The sequence below is a fragment of the Cavia porcellus genome, unplaced genomic scaffold, assembly GCF_034190915.1.
Source record: "Cavia porcellus strain 051 isolate PalLab524CR breed Dunkin Hartley unplaced genomic scaffold, mCavPor4.1 scaffold_14, whole genome shotgun sequence".
NCBI classification, from domain to species: Eukaryota; Metazoa; Chordata; class Mammalia; order Rodentia; family Caviidae; genus Cavia; species Cavia porcellus.
The window spans coordinates 67,044,052-67,063,824 of record NW_026947497.1 but is presented as its reverse complement, the minus strand read 5'-3'; the positions used below and the strand labels follow the sequence as shown (position 1 = coordinate 67,063,824).

At 39.7% G+C, this 19,773-nt stretch overlaps 1 protein-coding gene across 2 annotated transcripts in view; it reads left to right on the top strand.

Moving 5' to 3' along the window:
• Window positions 1-19,765, top strand: part of LOC100732696 (peroxisomal bifunctional enzyme-like) — a 32,770-nt gene extending 13,005 nt beyond the window's left edge. For both annotated transcript variants that reach the window (XM_013140786.3, XM_063261179.1), the window contains exons 2-6: window positions 881-1,053; window positions 3,491-3,602; window positions 6,930-7,034; window positions 16,442-16,783; window positions 17,513-19,765. In XM_013140786.3, coding sequence (XP_012996240.1) covers window positions 910-1,053; window positions 3,491-3,602; window positions 6,930-7,034; window positions 16,442-16,783; window positions 17,513-18,777 — 1,968 coding nt within the window. In that variant the 5' untranslated portion in view covers window positions 881-909 and the 3' untranslated portion in view covers window positions 18,778-19,765. The remainder of the gene's footprint in view (window positions 1-880; window positions 1,054-3,490; window positions 3,603-6,929; window positions 7,035-16,441; window positions 16,784-17,512) is intronic.
• Window positions 19,766-19,773: the final 8 nt, after the last annotated feature.

Genomic DNA, 19,773 nt, shown 5'->3' with positions numbered 1-19,773 from the left:
AAAAAGTCAGGGCTGGGGATTTAGCTCAGTGGGGTAAGCGCCTCTCTGGCAAGTGCAAGGTAGTGAGTTCAATCCCTGGTACCAAAAGGAAAAAAAAAAAAAAAAGAAAGTCACTTCATGTAATGTCATGAAAATAATATTTTATGGTATGCTGTCAATATTAAAAATATGTATTAATTTTTTATTTAATTCCCATGTCATCCATTTAAGATAGGTACTGAGACAAAACCTTACTCAAGATTGTAAAAAATATATACATGGGGAAAAACTAAGAATTCACCAAAGTATTATATTATTTCTGTGTAACGGTTTGAGTGTACTCATGTACTTTTAAATTTTGTGTACCTGTCAAATTTTTTGGAGTACTGGTGTTATTTTTATGAGAATACACAGGAAATATTTTTATTTTTGTTAATCATAAAAACCCATCAAGGGCTAATTCTAAGCTAGTTGATTAACACATAAATGACAAATATAATTTTATATTATATAAATTTTATATTGTTATGAGTTCTCTTAGCAAAGATATGGGTTTAAGTTGCTGTGAACAGGATTGTTTAAACCATGAGAGGGGCCAAATCAATGTCAAAATGATCATCTTTGGCTAAGGACTGTTCCTCTGTGCTTTTAAGTTTGCCTCTAGATAAGAGTTGCTACCTACTGCATGGAAAGACAGATCTTTGAAGGTTACAGGATTTCTGGTAAAGATATGAAGACTGTCCTTTTATTTAGTTCTCTAATTCTCAGAATAGTTCTTTTCTTGTGTCTTCAGGGACCCAAGGGGTCTGAGCCATCTAGATTGTGACCAGATTCCTTCACATTAACGTGAAAGCCCAAGTCTTTCTCAAAACTCTTCCCTCCTTGTCTCTGCAACCTTTAGGTGCAGACATCCATAGCTTCAGCACTCCTATGTCCTCTGCAGAAGGACTGGGATCTGCAGTAGATGAAATGCAGAGATATAAGAAGCCTTTGGTGGCCGCTATCCAAGGTGTTGCCTTAGGAGGGGGACTGGAGCTGGCGCTGGGCTGTCACTACAGGATTGCGCACGCAGAGGTAATGGCTGACCTCCAGGTGGGGTCTGCTTTTCTATAAGGCAAGCTCTAAATGCAGTCATAAACATCAGAGATGATTATTGTAAATGGTTAACTTTCTGATTAACAAGTGACAAACATGATGGGGTATGTGTGTTCAAAGTGAGGGGGACAATTTTGAGAGGAACTAATGGTAATGTATCTTTTACTATATTAATTTTTTAAAAAATTAAACATTCACCATATTTTCATTCAAACTTCATGAATAAAGGCTGAGGATCCCTAGTACAAAAATTCAAAATTCAAAATGCTCCAAACTCCAAAACTTTTTAAGTGTGGACTTGTCACCACAAGGAGAAAATTGCACACCTGACGTCTCATGATGGGTAAAAATCAAAAGACAAGCATACTCAAAATATTGTATAAAATGACCTTCTGGCATAAAGTGCATATGAAACATAAATGAATATACTGCTGACTTGGGTGTCACTCTCAAGAAATCTCATTTGAGTATATTCAATTATTCCAAAACTTAAAAAAAAAATTCCAGTTGCAAGCAGTCCAAGTAAGAGATACTCAACTTGTACTGTAAGGTATTTAATTATTTGCTTCTGGTGTTTTAATGCTTGTAAACATTTATAAAGACACACATATGTCCCATGTGTGCCTCTTCTGTGTCCTTCTCACTATGACCTTTTGAGGAGTGAGTGGAGATATGAGCAGTAAGTCAAGGAAGAGGGAAGAGCAGTGAGGAATGCACATGCTGATTGACTTAGGATAAGCTCTGATGAGACATGCTGAGATAAATATGCAAGCTATTTTGGAGCTGTCACAGCAGTCTGAGTATGTGGCAGTCTGCATGTAAGTAGCTGCTGCTTCTTTCCACTCTTGAAATTGTAAATAAGCAGCAGAGCTTTGGCCACTTTTAAATGGCAGGAAAGGGAATGTGCTAAGAACTCAGCTCCCCGTCTTGTCAGGACTGAGGTATGACCTGGCCTTTTTTCCTGCTTCTGAGCTTTTTTGTGTAATAATTTACCTACCATACAATTCACCCATTTAAAAAATATATCACTGCCATTGAAAAGTACGTTCACCAAGTTTTTTCCTTAGTTATTTTTCTTTCATGGCTGAAACAAAATACCTGACACCTAAAGTTAAATGAGGAAAGGTTTATTTGGCTCACAGTTTGTAGAGGTTTCAGTCAGCTGGCTGCACGGTAGGGTGGCATGGCAGGCAGGCACCACGAGGAAAAACACTTCATGGTGGACAGAAGGTAGTCAAGCAATAAGGGTTCACCACAGCTCTTTTTATCTTATCCGGGTTGCTTAGGGCAAGTAGCACTCACACTTGGTCTTCGTGCCCTTGACCCTAGTTAGCATTCCACCATGAATCAATCTTGTGTCACATACTCGAGACCCAGTCACCTCTGACCACAGGAAGCTTTGGGCAGGAGGTACATCCAGACACAAGTGGTAACAGTTGTACAACAATTACTGCATCAATTCTGGAATTACTCATCAACCCCCAAAAAACTTCATGTCATTTTTCAGTAACTCCCATTCTTCTCCTCCAATGGTAGGCAACCACGAATTTACTTTCTGTATTAATAGATTTACCTATCCACGTTTTTTATATGAATAGATTTTGTATGAGTGACTGGCTTAGTTCATATTTCATTTCACTGCATATTTCATATGAATGATGGGCTTCTTTTCCTTATCATATATATCCTAACATGAATCAGTTCATTATTCTTTTCCATTGCTGAATAATCCCCTTGTATGCATATAACATTTTGTTTATACATTTTTCAGTTGATAGATGTTTGTGTTGTTTCTACTTTTTTAGCTTTTCTGAACGACAGTGCTCTGAAAATTTGCATATAAGATTTTTTTGGACATTTGTTTTAATTGTTTTTGGGTTTAACCAAAGTGGTCTCCTGGAATACATGGTAATTCTGTATTTCAACCTTTGAGGAGTTGCCAAATTGTTTTTCCAAGTTGTCTGCATCATTTTACACTCCCACTGGCATTGTATGAGATTTTTCTTTTCCACACCCTTTCCATCACTTGTTATTTTCTCCTTTTTAAAAATTATATTCATTCCAGTAGATGTGGTATTATCTGTCGTTGTGGCTTAGACTTGCAGTCCCTTGATGTCTCATGATATTGAGTATATTTTCATGTGCTCATTAATCATTTGTGTATCTTCCTTAGAGACATGTATATTGAATCTTAATTTTAGTTAGCTGTTCTTTTGCTTTTGTGAAAATTCTCTGTACATCCTAGACAAACATCTATCAACTGGAAAATGTATAGACAAAATATGGTATATGCATACAAGGGAATTCAACCAAACAATGCTTTTGGAGGGTAGAGAAAGTTTTAGAGGATTCTAGTCTGCAGTGGTATGGTACTATCTCCCTATAATGGCCTTTCTGCTTTCAATTTCTCTGATAGGCTCAAATTGGTTTCCCAGAAGTCACGCTAGGGATTCTTCCTGGTGCAAGAGGAACTCAGCTTCTCCCCAGACTCATTGGAGTTCCTGCTGCACTTGACTTAATAACCTCAGGTCAGTGTGAACCTTGCTAGCAACTGTCTAGATCAGTGTGAGAAGCAAAAGGGTCCTAAAACTACAATGTTCCAGTATTGCTGATAGTAACCTATACGTTTTGAAACAGAAGATATAATTTAAAAAATCTGTTGTAAATGAGACAAATTAGAAAATAATCTGTCTATATGCATTAAAAATAGCTTTGTTCTCTTAAGTGAGGGAATATTATAAATCCTATCAAGTAGATGGAAGGAGTACTAAAACTATTGATTTTCATCAAAACTCAAGGTACAAATTATATCCAATTACAGTGACATGGTAAGCACAGTGGGTGGTTAGCCAATTCATAGCCCTTGGTCTACCAATTCCAGGAACATTTGTCTGTCACAAAGGGCACAATGATAGACACAGCATCATTTGTCTCTTACAAAGGAAACAAAGGTTGACACAGCAAACAGGTTACTCCGGGATGATGGATACAGACAGCACTCAGTCAGTTAATCTATAACTATGTGGTTGGTGCTAGGGTAATGAGCACAAAATAGGAGGACAATACTGCTAATAACTATCTTTTTAACTATTTTTGCTAATAATTATCTTTTTAACTATTTTAGTTTTTTAGCATTTTAGTACAACACATAGTGAGATCTTGCACTACACAGCGAGACCCAGTCTCTAAAAACCCAAACCAAACCAAAAAAATCTATAGAGAAATAGTTAATTTCACTTTCTTACTACTGAATATTATTCTATTATTAGCAAAGGTAAAGTTGTTCTATTTAGTAGATATTTAAAAAGTAGCTCGATATTTGGTTTGTCTTAATGATCACACTATAATTATAGATACCTTTTTGGTGGTTAAGTGTGGTACATCATTGATTTTAGGATTTGTCAGTACTTGGTTTGCAGTTGATACTACAACTGATGTCAATATTATTATTATAGCCAATGTGACATAGCCATTGCTATTAATTGGTTTTCTTAGAATCCACTATCTGCATTTCCTTTGGATCATTAATAATACTGTAGCTCGTTCCTAGACAACTGGATACTGCAACTTCCCATTTTGAGTAAACAGAGGTGATTGGATCCTGGGATAGAGGCAAAGGCCAACAGTTAGTCACACCCAGACAACACTACGGAACAGTAGACATTTACCAAAGAGGTTTGTGTACTAGAAGCCAGGCTTTCCACAAAAATAAGCCAGCAAGCCTCAACACAAAAACAACAAACCAACAAATAAACAGAAACATGAGAAGACAAGCCAACCAATCCCTCCTAAAACTACCAACTTCCTGAAAGCTAATCCATGGGGTACTAAAGAGATAGAAAGTTAATCACATGCCCAAATTATTTGAAATAATATCAGGAGACATCACAAGAGAGATCAGTAAGGCATTTGGCTAGCCTACAGAAGATAAAGTAAACAGATATTGAGCCAAATAAGCAAATTGATCAGTGAGTCTATAGAAGACACTAATTAAAAGTTATCAGAGATAAACAAAACATGAATGAGGAGCATAGAAAAGAATTAGTCTATAAAAAGCACTCAAATAGCAATTCTGAGAGTAAAAACCTGCTGAGAGTATGAGCAGCAGAAGTGATCAATTTGAAAACAGTGTCAGCAGTAGAATATGGGGCTCTTGTTGGTAACCAATTAATAAAAGATAACTTAAATACAACAAGAGAACATGAAAATGGATGAAATAGCTCCTAGATGATACAAACAAAATGAATCTAAGATTAACTGGAATTAGTAAAAAATCAGAAGATAGCACAAATGGCATTAAAAAAACCTGTTTTCTAAAATAATACTGTTCCACCCAACAACAGAATACACATTCTTCTCATGGAACTTTCTCCAAGACAGACCAAATAAAGCAAACTTAAATAAAAGTAAAAGAAATGAAATTATACAATGCATATTATCAGACTATAGTCCAGGGACACTAGAAATCAAAAAACAAAAAAACACTGTTTTTCAAGTGTGAGGCCCTGGGTTTAATGCTCAATACTGGAACAAAAAGCACATCTTGGTGATTCAGGTTGGAAATATATATATAACCAACCAGATAAAGATTCTTTTTTAATGTTCATTTCAGATAGGTATCACAAATAGGCAAAATGTAGCTCTTTTGCCCTAACTTTTGAATGTCAGCAGGATTTCTGAGAACCAAGAATAGAGGTTTGATCCCAAAGATGACATCCAAAACACTGTGTAAGAGTCATGAAGACACTGAAATTATTGTTAACAAGACTGATTTGGTGATTACTTTTCAGAAGGCAGGCTTTTGCAGGCAAGAGAGCCAAGAAATGTGTCAATTTCTGACCCTGTGGGAAGATACCATTAATGACCCTAACCCCTACATCAGAATTTGCTGATCAAATTCCAGATAATGAATAGTAATTGGCCTAGATAATTTGGGAGTGATGCAAATGCTCATTGAGTTTCAGCAAGCCCCTCAAGGTGACATTCCAGGGTGGTAGCTTCAAGTGCCACCACCACTAGACACACCAGATGTTGCCATCTGGCATGAGATTTAAATTGTTGCAGAGGCTTAGTATCACTAAGAATCCTCATCAGAGCATTGAATTCACCAACATGGGGTCTTGAGTCACATAACTGAAAGACCAATTGTCTAATCATCTCTGTTTCCTTTTTAACTTCCCTACAGGAATCAGGGCTCTAAAGCTCACACAACAGAGATCTCACCAGGAAAGAGTGAGGTGCTAAGTAGCTGAAACAATGGCAGAAAACCACCTTATTTGTCATGCGTGATTTGTATTACACCTTATATACTGTCAATTTAATTGGTACCTTTTTCTCCACCCACTCAGCTGTGTCTATCTTTGGGGACAAGGTTATTTGTTAATCACTGTAGCCTCTAGTGTGTGGCAGACACAAGGTAAGCCAGATTGCTGCTCCCCTGCTGCCAACATTTCTATTACTAGTAATATCTGAAATCAACTATCTCTTATGTTACATAGAAATTTATAAGATATTAAAGTGCTTCTATAGGGACTTACCAGATATAAGGAGATAATACTATTTTCATTTATATTCCAAATTACTGAGATAAACAATTATTCTAATTTGTCAATGAAGAAAAGTATAGTCCTAATACAGTTTCCTATGGTTAAGCAAATTAAAAAGTAGAACTGAAGCTTGAATTTATAGTTTTTTGGCTATGTCTGTGGTAATGTTTCCACTTGAGTAGTCAAGGTGGTCTTTATTCACTTAATATGAAATGCTTATATCCGGGAAAGACAACTCTCTCTATTAGAAAAAGGAATGCTGTCACTTTAATTTCACACTGTTTTATGATTTATTTTATCTTGTTTTAGGAAGATACATTTTGGCAGAAGAAGCACTCAAATTGGGTATTTTGGATGAAGTTGTGAACTCAGACCCACTCGAAGAGGCAATCAAATTCACCCAGAAAATTTTAGGTGAGAAGATAATAAATGAATAGCACATGGTTAAGAACAAGCTAAATGTACATTTTAATAAGGAACTCACTGAGGGCTGGGGATTTAGCTCAGCAGCACAAGCACCTGCCTGGCAAGTATGAGATTGTGGATTTGATCCCTGGTACAAAAAAAAATATCTATGTGACAGATTATGTTACAATTTAAAAATGAGTGTACTGATATGGTATATATATATATAACTAAATTTTTGAAAAAGCATTGTATTTGCTGGTTTGCTGTTGATATAAATAAACAGGGAAGGATGGAACAGGATGTAGATAGTAAGGAATGGCTACTTGTAACTTTCTGTATGCACAAAATATTTCTGTAATGATTCACAAGAAACTCCATAGCTGTTCTGAATATGGTGCTGGTCAGCTGGTGATTTATAGAAGTGTAACCACTGCCACAAATGATCACCCACAAAAGTGTTCTTATGCCTCTTTGTAGGAGGATCCCTTTAGATCTTGCTGGTAGGCAACCACTGACCTGCTTTTCCATCACTGCAGTTTTTTACGTTTTTCTAAAATTTCGTGTGAATGGAATCATACATATAGTACTGGTATGCTGTCATTTCTGTCTGGTTTCTTTCACTTAGCATAATGTTTCTGCAATTCACCCAAATCCTTGTATGTTTCAAAGTTACTTTTACTATAGAAATGTATTGCATAGTAGGGGAGAATACCAGTATCTTTATCAGCTGACGGACATTATTTGTGTCTACTCTGGACCCTCATAAGTCTTTCTAGTCATGTGTAATCTTTTCTCTTGGATAAGTACCTTAGAATGTCATTGTTGGGATATAAAGGAAGTACACTTAACTCTGAAATGCTTTTAAACTTCATCAGTGAAGAAACCATCATTTAAAAGTCACTGATCTTGAGGGAAAAAATGGCAACTTGATAGGAAGCTGGATAGAGACCTCTGCAGGGGGAAAACAGCTCAGATGCTAGAATTTGACAACATGGAAAGGGCCAGACAATTGGAGAATGATTCTTATTAAGCCAGGAGGAAACCAAAGGGAAAAATAAAACTAGGAAGAGGAAGGAAAAGCATGGGTGGAGGGCTGAACCCAACACGCTCACTGAGACTGGATCCGCCCTGTGCTGGGCATGCTCTGGAGTCAGACGATCCAAAGTCGTGCTGAAGCCAGCAGCTGCCAATAACAGGAGTCAATGAGTCTGGGGCCCTTGACAGGAGGACCTGGCGCAGTTTGGAGTGGAGCCAAGGTGGAGAACTTTATTGGCTCTTGGTGAGTACTGGAAATTGGGTCCTGGGGCCCCATGGGGCAGCCAGAACCGCCTGGCCATGCTGGAGGAGGTCACAGAGAGGACCATGTGCCTGGGCGCCAAAGCTGGGTGCTGCGCAGTTTTCTGAAAAGGCAGGAGGCTGATCTAGATGCGGAAAAACCACATTAAGCTAGAATCTACCTCTGCGAAGGAAGGAAAAATGTTAGTGGAGGGCTGGAACCCTGCTCACTGAGACCCGGCCTCGCTGTGCTGGGAGTGCCATGGAGTCAGGGATACAAGGTCGAGCTGAAGCCATGGCCACTGATAATGGGAATTGAGTCCTGAGCCCTTGGTGGGAGGATGTGATGTAGTGTGGACTGGAGCCAAGATGGAGAACTGCATTGATTCCCCGTGAATGCAGGGGATTGGGTCCCACAGCTGCTGTTGCTGGCTAGAGGACATTTTGGAGTTGGGCAGAGCCCTGCGCCGTGGTGGCATCAGTTGGCCACCCCTGGTGCAGAGCAGACTGGTGGAATCTGCTAGGGCTGAGCTACGCCTCTGGTTGGGACCCAGTAGCCAGGGACAAAAAGGTCACAACTCTGTGACATCCACAAGGTACAGCCTAAGTCCCTGAAGGGAATTGCCAGTCGACTGGTTCAGAGGCTAGAGGCTAGCCTGCACCGTCCCTGCGTCCCTGCATGTACCTCAGATAACAGCAAATTGGGGAGGGCAGCAAAACCCCAGTCAGCATGCTTCGCAAAGACCCTACATAATACAGAGAGGGCCAGAGACCCCCATGACACACCTGTCTGAAAGAAACCAGAAATATGACAAGAGATAGAAATAAAAAAAAAAACCTCAGCCACTGACCCTGGGAAAATAAGCCCAGGAGAGGTAAATACAGAAGAAAACCAGTGCAGTATTAATGCAATATTAGACACAGCATCAGCGGACATAAAGAAATACCTTCATGACCTCATAGACGAATTTAAATCTGTACTTCTGATCCAAGTGAGGCAAGATATAAAAAGATTAATTAAAGAAATGATAAGCCCCTCCCAAGAGAACACATATGGAAAAATGGAGGAACCCAGAAAAGGAAGAGAAACCTTTGATGAAAAATATAAACAAAATCTGGAATACATGAAACAGATCCAAAGAGATTACCAGGAAACTAAAAACTCCATTGAAAGCTGGCAAAATGCCTTGACAGAAACTAAAGTTAACCTTTTGAAACTTGAAGAGAGATTTATGATATGTGATCATGAAAGAAAAGATCTCTTAAAAATAACAAGGAACCAGGAAGAAACAATTCAAAGACTAGAAGATGAAAAGAGGATTTATAACTTAAGAATAAAAAACATGAGCAAAGAAGCAGGAGTAACTACAAATGAACTACAAAGACTATTCACAGATATAATTAAAGGAAACTTCTGAAGCATAGGAAAAAGAAATGATATCCAGATAAATGAGGCATACAGAACTCCAGCCACCTACAACCAAAATAGATCTACACCCAGACATATAATAATCAAAATTCCAGAAATCCACCACAAGAACAGAATATTAAAAGCAGCCAGAGAAAAGAAGCAGATCATCTACAAAGGACAAATCATCAAAATAACGACAGACTTATCAACACAAACTCTCAAATTGAGAAAAGCCTGGGAGGAAATAGTCCAAGCCCTGAAAGAAAATAACCTCCAACCAAGACTGATGTACTGGGAAAAAATCTCTCTCAAAATTAATGGAAAAACAAGATATTTCCAAGACAAGGAGGAACTGTGGGAGTTCATGGCCACCAACCCAAACCTACAAAAAATACTGGAGGACATTCCAGAGAGAGAGAGGAAAAAAATACCAGGATTCCAGTAAAAGAGGTAGATAGGCCTCAATGAACGGGACAGACAGTGGGATGAAGGAATAAAGTGGACAAATGATAGCAGAAGAATAGAACAGCAGAGATGAGGCAGTCTGTTAAGCTATAATCTTTAATATAGATAGCCTTGATACACTAACAAAAAAGAAACACAGGCAGAGTAGATTAGGAGGCAGGATCCATTGAGATATGCTGAATAGGAAATACACTCAATCTGAAAGAAGGTTAATAAACTGAGAGTCAAAGATGAGAAAACAATTCTATACTGATGGGAAACCAGAGAGAAATAGGGACAACTCGTCGAGCAGCTGCAGATAGGATAAAAAGTTATGACACTTTTGTGCAGTGTAGAACTACACAGCTGGAAGGAAGGAAAACCCTGTGGCTTTAGTAAGTAAAGGAGTACAGCTCAAGATTAAGCTCAGGGGTAAAAAGGTTCAGCAACACTCAAGATAGATAACAGGTTGACTCCCTAGTCTAAAACCTAAAGGAGCTAGTGGGACCCAAAATATACAAAGCATCCTGAGACAGGGGAAGGTGAAGAATTGCCTCAAAAAGGAAGGCAGAGGACATTGTTAGAGGTGTATCAGGATTTAAAAGCCACAGTAGTCTTATCACTCTGTTTAGTTTGATTATATTTTGTTCTGGTCAGTCTACTCATATGAGATGTGAGGGCACAGATAGCTAACCCAAAAATAGCAGGTTAAACCACGGTAACTATCCTTAATTTCCTATTAACTTAAACTGAAACTTTGTATTACTTACATTGTCTTACTATGACCTGATCTTATTTGAAGCTGGTTTGTTAGACTGCTATTTTGCTTTGACTGATTTTACTCAAATTTGGTATGCTTGATAGTATCAAGTCTAAGAGTAGAGGCAACTACTCTGAAGATGACAAGATGCAAAAGATATCCATTCCAGTTTTGATTATTAACTGCTTCAAGCCCTACAATGTCTTCAAAGTTAAGTTTTTATAAAAATAGCTATGTAATGCTATGCTTAACTATATAATGCCTGAGGATGTGGACAATTCTATTGAAAATAACAAGAGAAAGCATAGTAACTACTGTAGATTACCTAATATTGTGTCTTATATGTCTTTTTCATTTCATGTTTTTCTAGGAATTTGTTTTGTTGTCTAGTTTTGATCTGTTTTTCCCTAAAATACAGAAAGGATAGATATACATGTAGAGATTCACACGTGGGAAGAATTTCTAAACTATTTACAGGAACAGATTACATAATACATGATGTAATGAACAGATACTCTGAAGAGACACTAAGAAACCCAATGCTAATTCTGTCGCATTATGATATAAAATCTAGCAATACTATTATTCACTGTTCAGAGTGATATTAGACTAGTGTATTATGTTCAGTTTCAGCATACGTAAAGATAAAGACAGCTACTATGAAGAGAATGAGAGACATTATGGTAGCCAATATTGACTTCCCCAAAATCAGGTCTTGAAGACCTAAAAAGCCTGCATCATCCTGTAACGCCTTGATTAGTTCTATAATGCTCAGTATATATTCAATGTATGTGAAGATGGGGACAACTATTTGGAAGAAAACTAGAGACAATAAGATACAGTGAAGATCTCCAGTAGACTTGCTTTGAAATCTGTGTTTCTTTAAATTGTTTCCGTATGAACTGTTCTGTTCCGTATTGTCATGTTTAATCTTACCCTCTTTTAAGATAAAAAACAAGTGTGTAGGACTGATGACCATATTACTAAGTTTTTGTTGGATCATTGAGCAGAACTGTTTGCAGTGTCATTATTGAATGTCACTGTGTATGCTTTAATTTTGTAACCTGAACAACTATCTCTAAGATGACAATATGTAACTTATAAACTAGTGATTTATTACTGTTTATTTTTCTGAAATTCTGTATTGTTTCTACCCCTTTTTTTCTGTTTTTTAAAATCTCTCTAAATAAAAAAGTCACTGATTTTGGCAAAGTAACCAAAAGGAAAATAATATGGTAACGTTGAATTTAAATCACTTCTATTACTGCTTTTAATCCATCCTGTACAGTACAATTAGGAAATCATGTATTGATGTTTAAAAGTTCTTATATTTTTTGGCATAGTGTTTCTATTCATGATAATTTACTATACAGAAATAATCACACTCTGATGTACAAAGAATGAGAATTAGAGTGGAGATACTATTTTTTACTGTTTCCGCGTGGCATGCAAAAACTACATACAATCTTAAAGATGTTCGTATATCATTATGAAATAACATAGTTAAAAAGCCACATGACATTTGTAGTATATAAATGATATGTTTTTAAATTGTATGTAAAAAGTTTAATTCCCTTTTTGCATTTGTAAAAATATTCTATCAACTCATCTGTTATCTGTTCCCTTGCATACCACTCAAGAGTTAAGATAAAAGGAGTAAGGTGGTTAAGATATTTATTTTCTGCATCTTCTTTAGAAAAGGTGATAAGGGAAGGAGTTTCCAGTGGTCCTGTTTCACTTGATACTTTGAACCATTATCAGTGAGAAGAAAGTGTGTGAGGTTACAGACCTACAAGTGTGATTTGGGGTACTGTAGCTTCAGATTTCTCCACAAATTTAACACTATGCTGGAGAATCTATGGAGAAACTATGAAGCTTTATCTTTATTTTCTTGTTATACAAAGCCTCCTAGGCTACAGCAATAGTCAGTTTAGCAAAGCAAAGCAGAATTATTTGGCCACATAAAAATGCTCTGGCATAACTGGTAAGGGAGGGTCCTGTAAAATGCTAGTCCTTCGCAATTGCCTGTGGCCAGCAGCTGTCCCTGACCTGGACTAAGAACTTCTGGTTCCCATGTGCAGGTTTCTGGCATGAGCTGGAAGTGGGGTGCTGCTATTCAAAGACCAAGAGCATCTGGGCTCTCTGCCCACCTTACCCAGAAGGAATGGGCATGGAAACAGCCCCCCTGAGAGCCTCAGGTCAGAAGGCTGATGCTCAGCTTTTGTCTCTAATGAACCCTGGCGCTGTTGCTGTACTGGGCTGTGTTAACCATTTTTAACAGTTCTAAATTCTGTCTTGCTCATTTGGATTTTCTGGATTTCTTTTTAATCCTAGCTGTCACCTCAGCTTTTAATTTTCATTTTATCCATTCCTCTTTGTAATTTGTTTTTACTGTCTGTAGACATTTTTAAGAACGTATGTCAAAACAGCAAAGTGACCTGTGTCATATAGAAAGCCTCAGTGCTTATCAATGTTGAGCTTCCTTGGAACATGCCTGAGGCCTGGGACCTTGTAGTTGTTCTCTCTGTCCTTACTCTAGGTTGGAGGCAGTGTACTGTTTCCAGAGTTGGGGAGAAGACAGACCTTTGTGGCCTTCCTTTCTTAATTTGCAGTCTACATGTGACTCATCCAGATACACCCAGAGTTTAAGTCATTTTCTAGGTTGTTGTCTTAGTTACTTTATGCTCGTCGCTGAGACAAAATACCTGAAGCCCAAAGTTGGGAAAGGAAAGGTTTATTTCTTACACTTTTTGGAGGTTTCAGTCCACACTCAGTTGGCTCCCAGGTAGGCAGGCATGGCTGGGCTGCAGTTCGTGGTGGCCGCCAACAGCAAACTTGAACCAGCAAAGAGAAAAACACACCTTCTTCCTGCCATTACATCACATCCTGGCTCCACCCCTATGTGGGTGGAGCACTAACACCATCAATCCAAGCACTATACAATGAACCATCACATATGAACAATGCAAACTCATGAGGCCTGGGGGACACAAACATAAACCATGACATTCCACCCCTGGCCCCCAGGACTCATGTACATCCTTTATACAAAAGACATTTAGTCCACCTCCAAGAGTTGCCAAAATCCTAACAGCTTCAACATTGCTGAAAAATCCAAGTCCCAAGTCTCCTCCAAGATCTATGGCAAACTCTTAACTGTAAGCTCCTGTACAAAAGAAACAAGGTTAAACATTTCTGAAATGCAAAGGCACAAGATAAACATTACCATTCCAAAAGTTACAAACAGGAGAATAGAAAGCATTCAAAACAAAGCAATTCCAACATCCAGCAGGGCAAACATTAAGTCCTAGAGTTCCAAGCTCAGCATCTGAAGCAATCTGGTTGCAAGTTCCAAAAGCCTTGGGTGATTCCACCCCCAGGGCACTTCCAGCGATTTCAACTCCAGCAGCTTTTCTCTTAAATCCTCTCTGCTCGCTTTTTGCAGCTTTCCTTGGATCATCCACGTTCCTGGCTTTTCCAAATTTCTGGGGTCTCCACTGCACCTTCGGCTTCACACTTACATCTTCACAAATTGCCCTCTCAGGGGCACACTGCTTGGCCAGCCAGGCCCTTTGCAATTGAGGTGGAAGCCGTCTTACCCTCAGAATTTGTGCAGTTTCCTTGCACCTAAAATCAGCACCTTGTGGATGCCGCCAAGGTTTGCTGCTAGCTGAAGCAGTAGCCAGGCTTTTCTCTCTCTTGGCTGTAGGGGTCAGTTGCCTGGATCACAAGGCTCTGTCTACCTGATTGTGATGAAAAGCTTCTCTGTGTTGCCGCCATTCTGGAACCTCACGTGGCCTCTGTCACCATTCTGGAGCATGGCACTCTTCATCTTTGCTATGAGGCTGCACAGGGTGGGGACCTGCTTCCTGGGATGCCCCGGGGCCATCTTTCTTATCTCTGTTTCTCTTCAGGAATCAAAATCTCAACTCTGTCTTTACAATCCACACCCTTCCTGGAATCTTCCTTCGGGCCAAACTCACAGTATTGGAAATTATCCTGCTGGGCTCTTTGCTCCTGATTTGAAACATAAAGCTGGCTAAAAGCCCCCAACAATAGCCATGCCACAGCCTCAATGTTCGATTGCTTTTTAATTTCTTTTTCAAGATTAATCAGTCCATTGCCCTTTGTGTCAGTCTCAGGCAAAGTCTCTGGGCAGGAGCAAAATGCAGACAAACTTTCTGCCAAGCCATAACACACATCATGTGGAGTCCAACAACCAATGCAGTCCTTTCCAACAAAAACCTCCCAAGCCTGGTCTTTACCATGATGCTTTCTATTATCAGCCTTCTGGTCTCCTGAGCTCTGACCAGAATCTCCTCTACAGAACAGCCTAAGCTGCTCCAGCTCTATGCATCCAGGCGACATGTCCAAACCTTTCCAAACTCCGCCCATAAGCCATTTCCAAAGCCTCTTGAAAAACATGGCCAGGTTTAGTCACAGCAAACGACGCCACTCTCGGTACCAAATTTCTGTCTTAGTTACTTTATGCTCGTCGCTGAGACAAAATACCTGAAGCCCAAAGTTGGGAAAGGAAAGGTTTATTTCTTACACTTTTTGGAGGTTTCAGTCCACACTCAGTTGGCTCCCAGGTAGGCAGGCATAGCTGGGCTGCAGTTCGTGGTGGCCGCCAACAGCAAACTTGAACCAGCAAAGAGAAAAACACACCTTCTTCCTGCCATTACATCACATCCTGGCTCCACCCCTATGTGGATGGAGCACTAACACCATCAATCCAAGCACTATACAATGAACCATCACATATGAACAATGCAAACTCATGAGGCCTGGAGGACACAAACATAAACCATGACAGTTGTCTTCACTCAAGTTGACTTGACACACAACATTTCATGATCACAGTAAGTTTCAGATGATCAAGTACAGAAGAAACAGTTTTAAAACAACTGTTCCTTTGTCCCAAAGAGAAAATTCTCCATATGTTTTGTGGTAAACAATCACAGGTGGAAGATACTAGCATCTTTTTATTATACCTACAGCAAGAGAAGGATATGAAATGGATTGAGGGGTGGATGGACCAGTCGTCACTGTGCTCTGATGAAACTTCTCTAGATATTCAGAGTATGGTGCCAGGACTGGTATGAACAAGTAAGTGCCTTGTGCAGTCCTGGAAGGCTCATGCAGTCTGCAAGGTTTTATTTCTGGATGCCAGGATTATGTTAATAAGAAATAATTATATGCAGTTAAGCAAGCTTACTTTTCCATTTTATTCTCATTTATATTTGTCTGTCTCTCCCTCTTTCTCTCCCTTCCACCTCTTCTTTTCAATCTGTGGCCTCAACTTTTCCAGAACATCAGCTGTCCTTCATGCACTGACTGACATTAAGTCTGTTCTATTGAGCCTTCCAGGGCCCACAACTCAAAACAGTCTTTCTTGGGCCCCATCCTTTAAGATTTGTAACTGACTTTGTGGAAAAGAATGGGCATCTGAATCCGTTGTTATTATTTTGCTAGGAAGAGTAAGTTGCATTACTAAAGCTCTTCTCTTTCTTAACTTTTCAGATCAATCTCTAGAACCTCACAGAATCCTCAACAGGCCAGTCCCCAGCTTGCCCAACATGGATGCCATTTTCAGAGAAGCCTTTGAGAAGATGCGGAGACAGTATCCTGGGCGCCTTGCTCCAGAGACCTGTGTCCGTTCAGTCCAGGCCTCTGTGCAGTTCCCCTATGAAGAGGGCATCAAGAAAGAGGAGGAGCTGTTTCAGTACCTTCGGCGATCCAGGCAGGCTGGTGCCCTGCAGTATGCTTTCTTCGCTGAGAGAAGTGTGCCTAAGTGGTCAACCCCATCTGGAGCCTCCTGGAAAACAGCTACTGCACGACCTGTCTCCTCCGTTGGTATTCTTGGTGAGCACACAGGGTTATTCATGGGATTCTTCAAATCTGCACATCAACTAACACCATAAATTAGGGCTCACAGGCACTGAGTTCTGCTGAACTTATTACTCATGTTAGCTCTGTTGATTTTCACCCATGTCCATGAACTGTTTCCATTTTAGATGAGACCCCTAGAGATGCAAACATTTCAACAGGGAGTGAAATTCTAGTGGTGTGAAGGTGTTGACTCTAGGACTATCAGACTCCAGATTATGGGCATATTTTACCCATGCTTAACCTGCTTATACTCTGGCTTTTTCACTCCTGCATTTCCCATCAGAGTTTATTGTTTCTAGCATATTTTTAAGGTTTTGTGTCTCACTCTTACACCTAGACATTTGGAATGAATTTTTTGCTTTATCTTACATTAACATCTTCTAGTTTAACACCAATGTCTTGTGTTGCAGAATTTCACTGCTCTTATGGGTTCTGTAGTACACTTCTCTACCCATTTCATGTTCTTGAATCAATTTTTTTTAAATTTGGCTTTCAAGACAGGGTTTCACTTCATAGCCCAGGCTGACCCAAAAACTCACAGCAATCATCATACTCCAGCCCCAAAGTGTTGGGATTCTAGGAATGCACCTACCTTGAATCAATCATTTTTAAAGTGCCATCTTGCCATTGAAGCTTCTTATGGTAAGTGATTTTCTGGTTCCCAGTACCCTTGAATCATTCTTTTTCACTCTCTACCTACAGGCTTGGGAACAATGGGCCGAGGCATCGCCATTTCTTTTGCAAGGGTCGGGATCCCTGTGATTGCTGTGGAATCAGACCCAAAGCAGCTAGAAGCTGCACAAAAGTTAATAACTTCAATCTTGGAGAAAGAAGCATCCAAAAGCAGGCAACAGTGTGGCCAGCAAAGGTCAGGACCAAAACCTAGGTTCAGTTCATCTATAAAGGACCTAGCCAGTGTCGATCTAGTCGTCGAAGCAGTATTTGAGGACATGAACCTGAAGAGGCGGGTCTTTGCTGAACTGTCAGCTGTGTGCAAGCCAGAAGCTTTTCTGTGCACCAATACTTCAGCCCTGGATGTGGATGAAATTGCTGCTTCTACCAATCGCCCTCAGCAGGTTATTGGCACTCACTTCTCTTTCCCAGCTCATGTTATGAAGTTATTAGAGGTTATTCCCAGTCAACACACATCCCCCACCACCATTGCCACTGTTATGGACCTAGCAAAGAAGATTAAAAAGATCACAGTTGTTGTAGGCAACTGTTACGGTTTTGTTGTGAATCGCATGTTGAGACCTTATTCTGAACAGGTTTACTTCTTATTGGAAGATGGCAGTAAGCCAGAGGACATAGATCACGCACTGGAAGAATTTGGTTTCAAGATGGGGCCCTTTCGAGTTTCTGACCTTACTGGCTTAGATGTGGGCTGGAGAGTTCGCAAGGGGCAAGGTCTTACTGGGCCTGTGCTGCCTCCAGGAACTCCTGCCCGAAAGCGAGGCAATGCAAGGTACAGCCCCATTGCTGATATGCTGTGTGAATTGGGAAGATTTGGCCAGAAGACTGGTCAGGGTTGGTATAAATATGACAAGCCATTGGGTAGGATTCACAAACCTGACCCCTGGCTTTCCAAATTCCTGTCAGAATACAGAGAGACCCATCATATCAAACCGCGTATCATTGGGCAGGATGAGATCCTGGAGCGCTGCTTGTATGCACTCATCAATGAAGCCTTCCGGATCCTGGAGGAAGGGATAGCTGCTAGTCCAGAGCACATTGATGTGATCTTCTTGCATGGGTGTGGCTGGCCACGGCACAAGGGTGGGCCCATGTTCTATGCCTCTACCGTTGGGCTGCCCACAGTTCTAGAGAAGTTGCAGAAGTATTACCAGCAGAATCCTGATATTCCTCACCTGGAGCCCTGCAACTATCTAAAAAAGCTGGTTTCCCAGGGAAACCCTCCTCTGAAAGAATGGCAGAGCCTGGCAGGGCTGCCCAGCAGTAAATTGTGATTCAGCCTTCTTGGTTGGGCTCATATATTGGAGTCAGAAAAAACTCACAGAATTTTGGTGAAATTAAATTGATAAATACAAATAAAATTATTCCAAAATAAAAATCAAGAGATATAATTGATCAGTAATCCTCCTCTTTAAGGCTTCTGTTTGATGATTCTTGTGGGTCAAATCTTTAGGATGTATTTCCTACGCCTCTCAACCTCCCTATCATGTAAATAAGTAAATAAATTTTTCTTAATGCTATGATGATTCATGAGAGACCTCACTTCAAGTTGGGCTTTGCATGTAGTTTGATGATTGGGGAAATATATTATCAAATCATAAATGAAAATCACAGCTGTGTCATAATGTCATTTGGCCCCTTACCCTTATGTACACACTATGGATCATGTATTGACAAGCATCCACTGAGAACCTCCTGAAAAACCTTGACAGACCAAGAGTCCATGGGAGCATTAGACCAGCATGTGACCTGTACTGAACTTCAGCTTAGTCTTGGAGGTGGCATGCAGGTAGGCAGGGAACAGGCAGCAGTGATGGGTTTTATGTGTGAACATGAAAAGCTGCCCAAGAACGGGCAGAGGTTGTAACCTAAAAGAAGCAAAGCATAGCTGGGAATTGATGACAGTGCCAAGCACTTAAGATGAATCTGAGAATCTCAAGGGTAGCTCATCATCTCAATTTGGTTAAGGTCCAGTCTCATCTGCACAGTTGTGCTTGATGCTTGGAAGAGATGTCCCCAAGATACAAAATATCTACAAACAGATCTTTATTTTTCCCTCAAGGTGAGATGACAGGAAGCGGCAAGTTGTTAACTTTGTGTAAGAAGGGATCCTAGGGAATGTCTAGCTTTTAAGGATTTCTTCTGTGATGGTATAATGATCCAGTTTCTCTATCATGAAAAGGTTTTGTGATGTTGTATATGAAAAGCTGAATCTTGAAACACATAAAATTATTAGAATACAAATTTGTATTTTCATTTTGACTATAAGA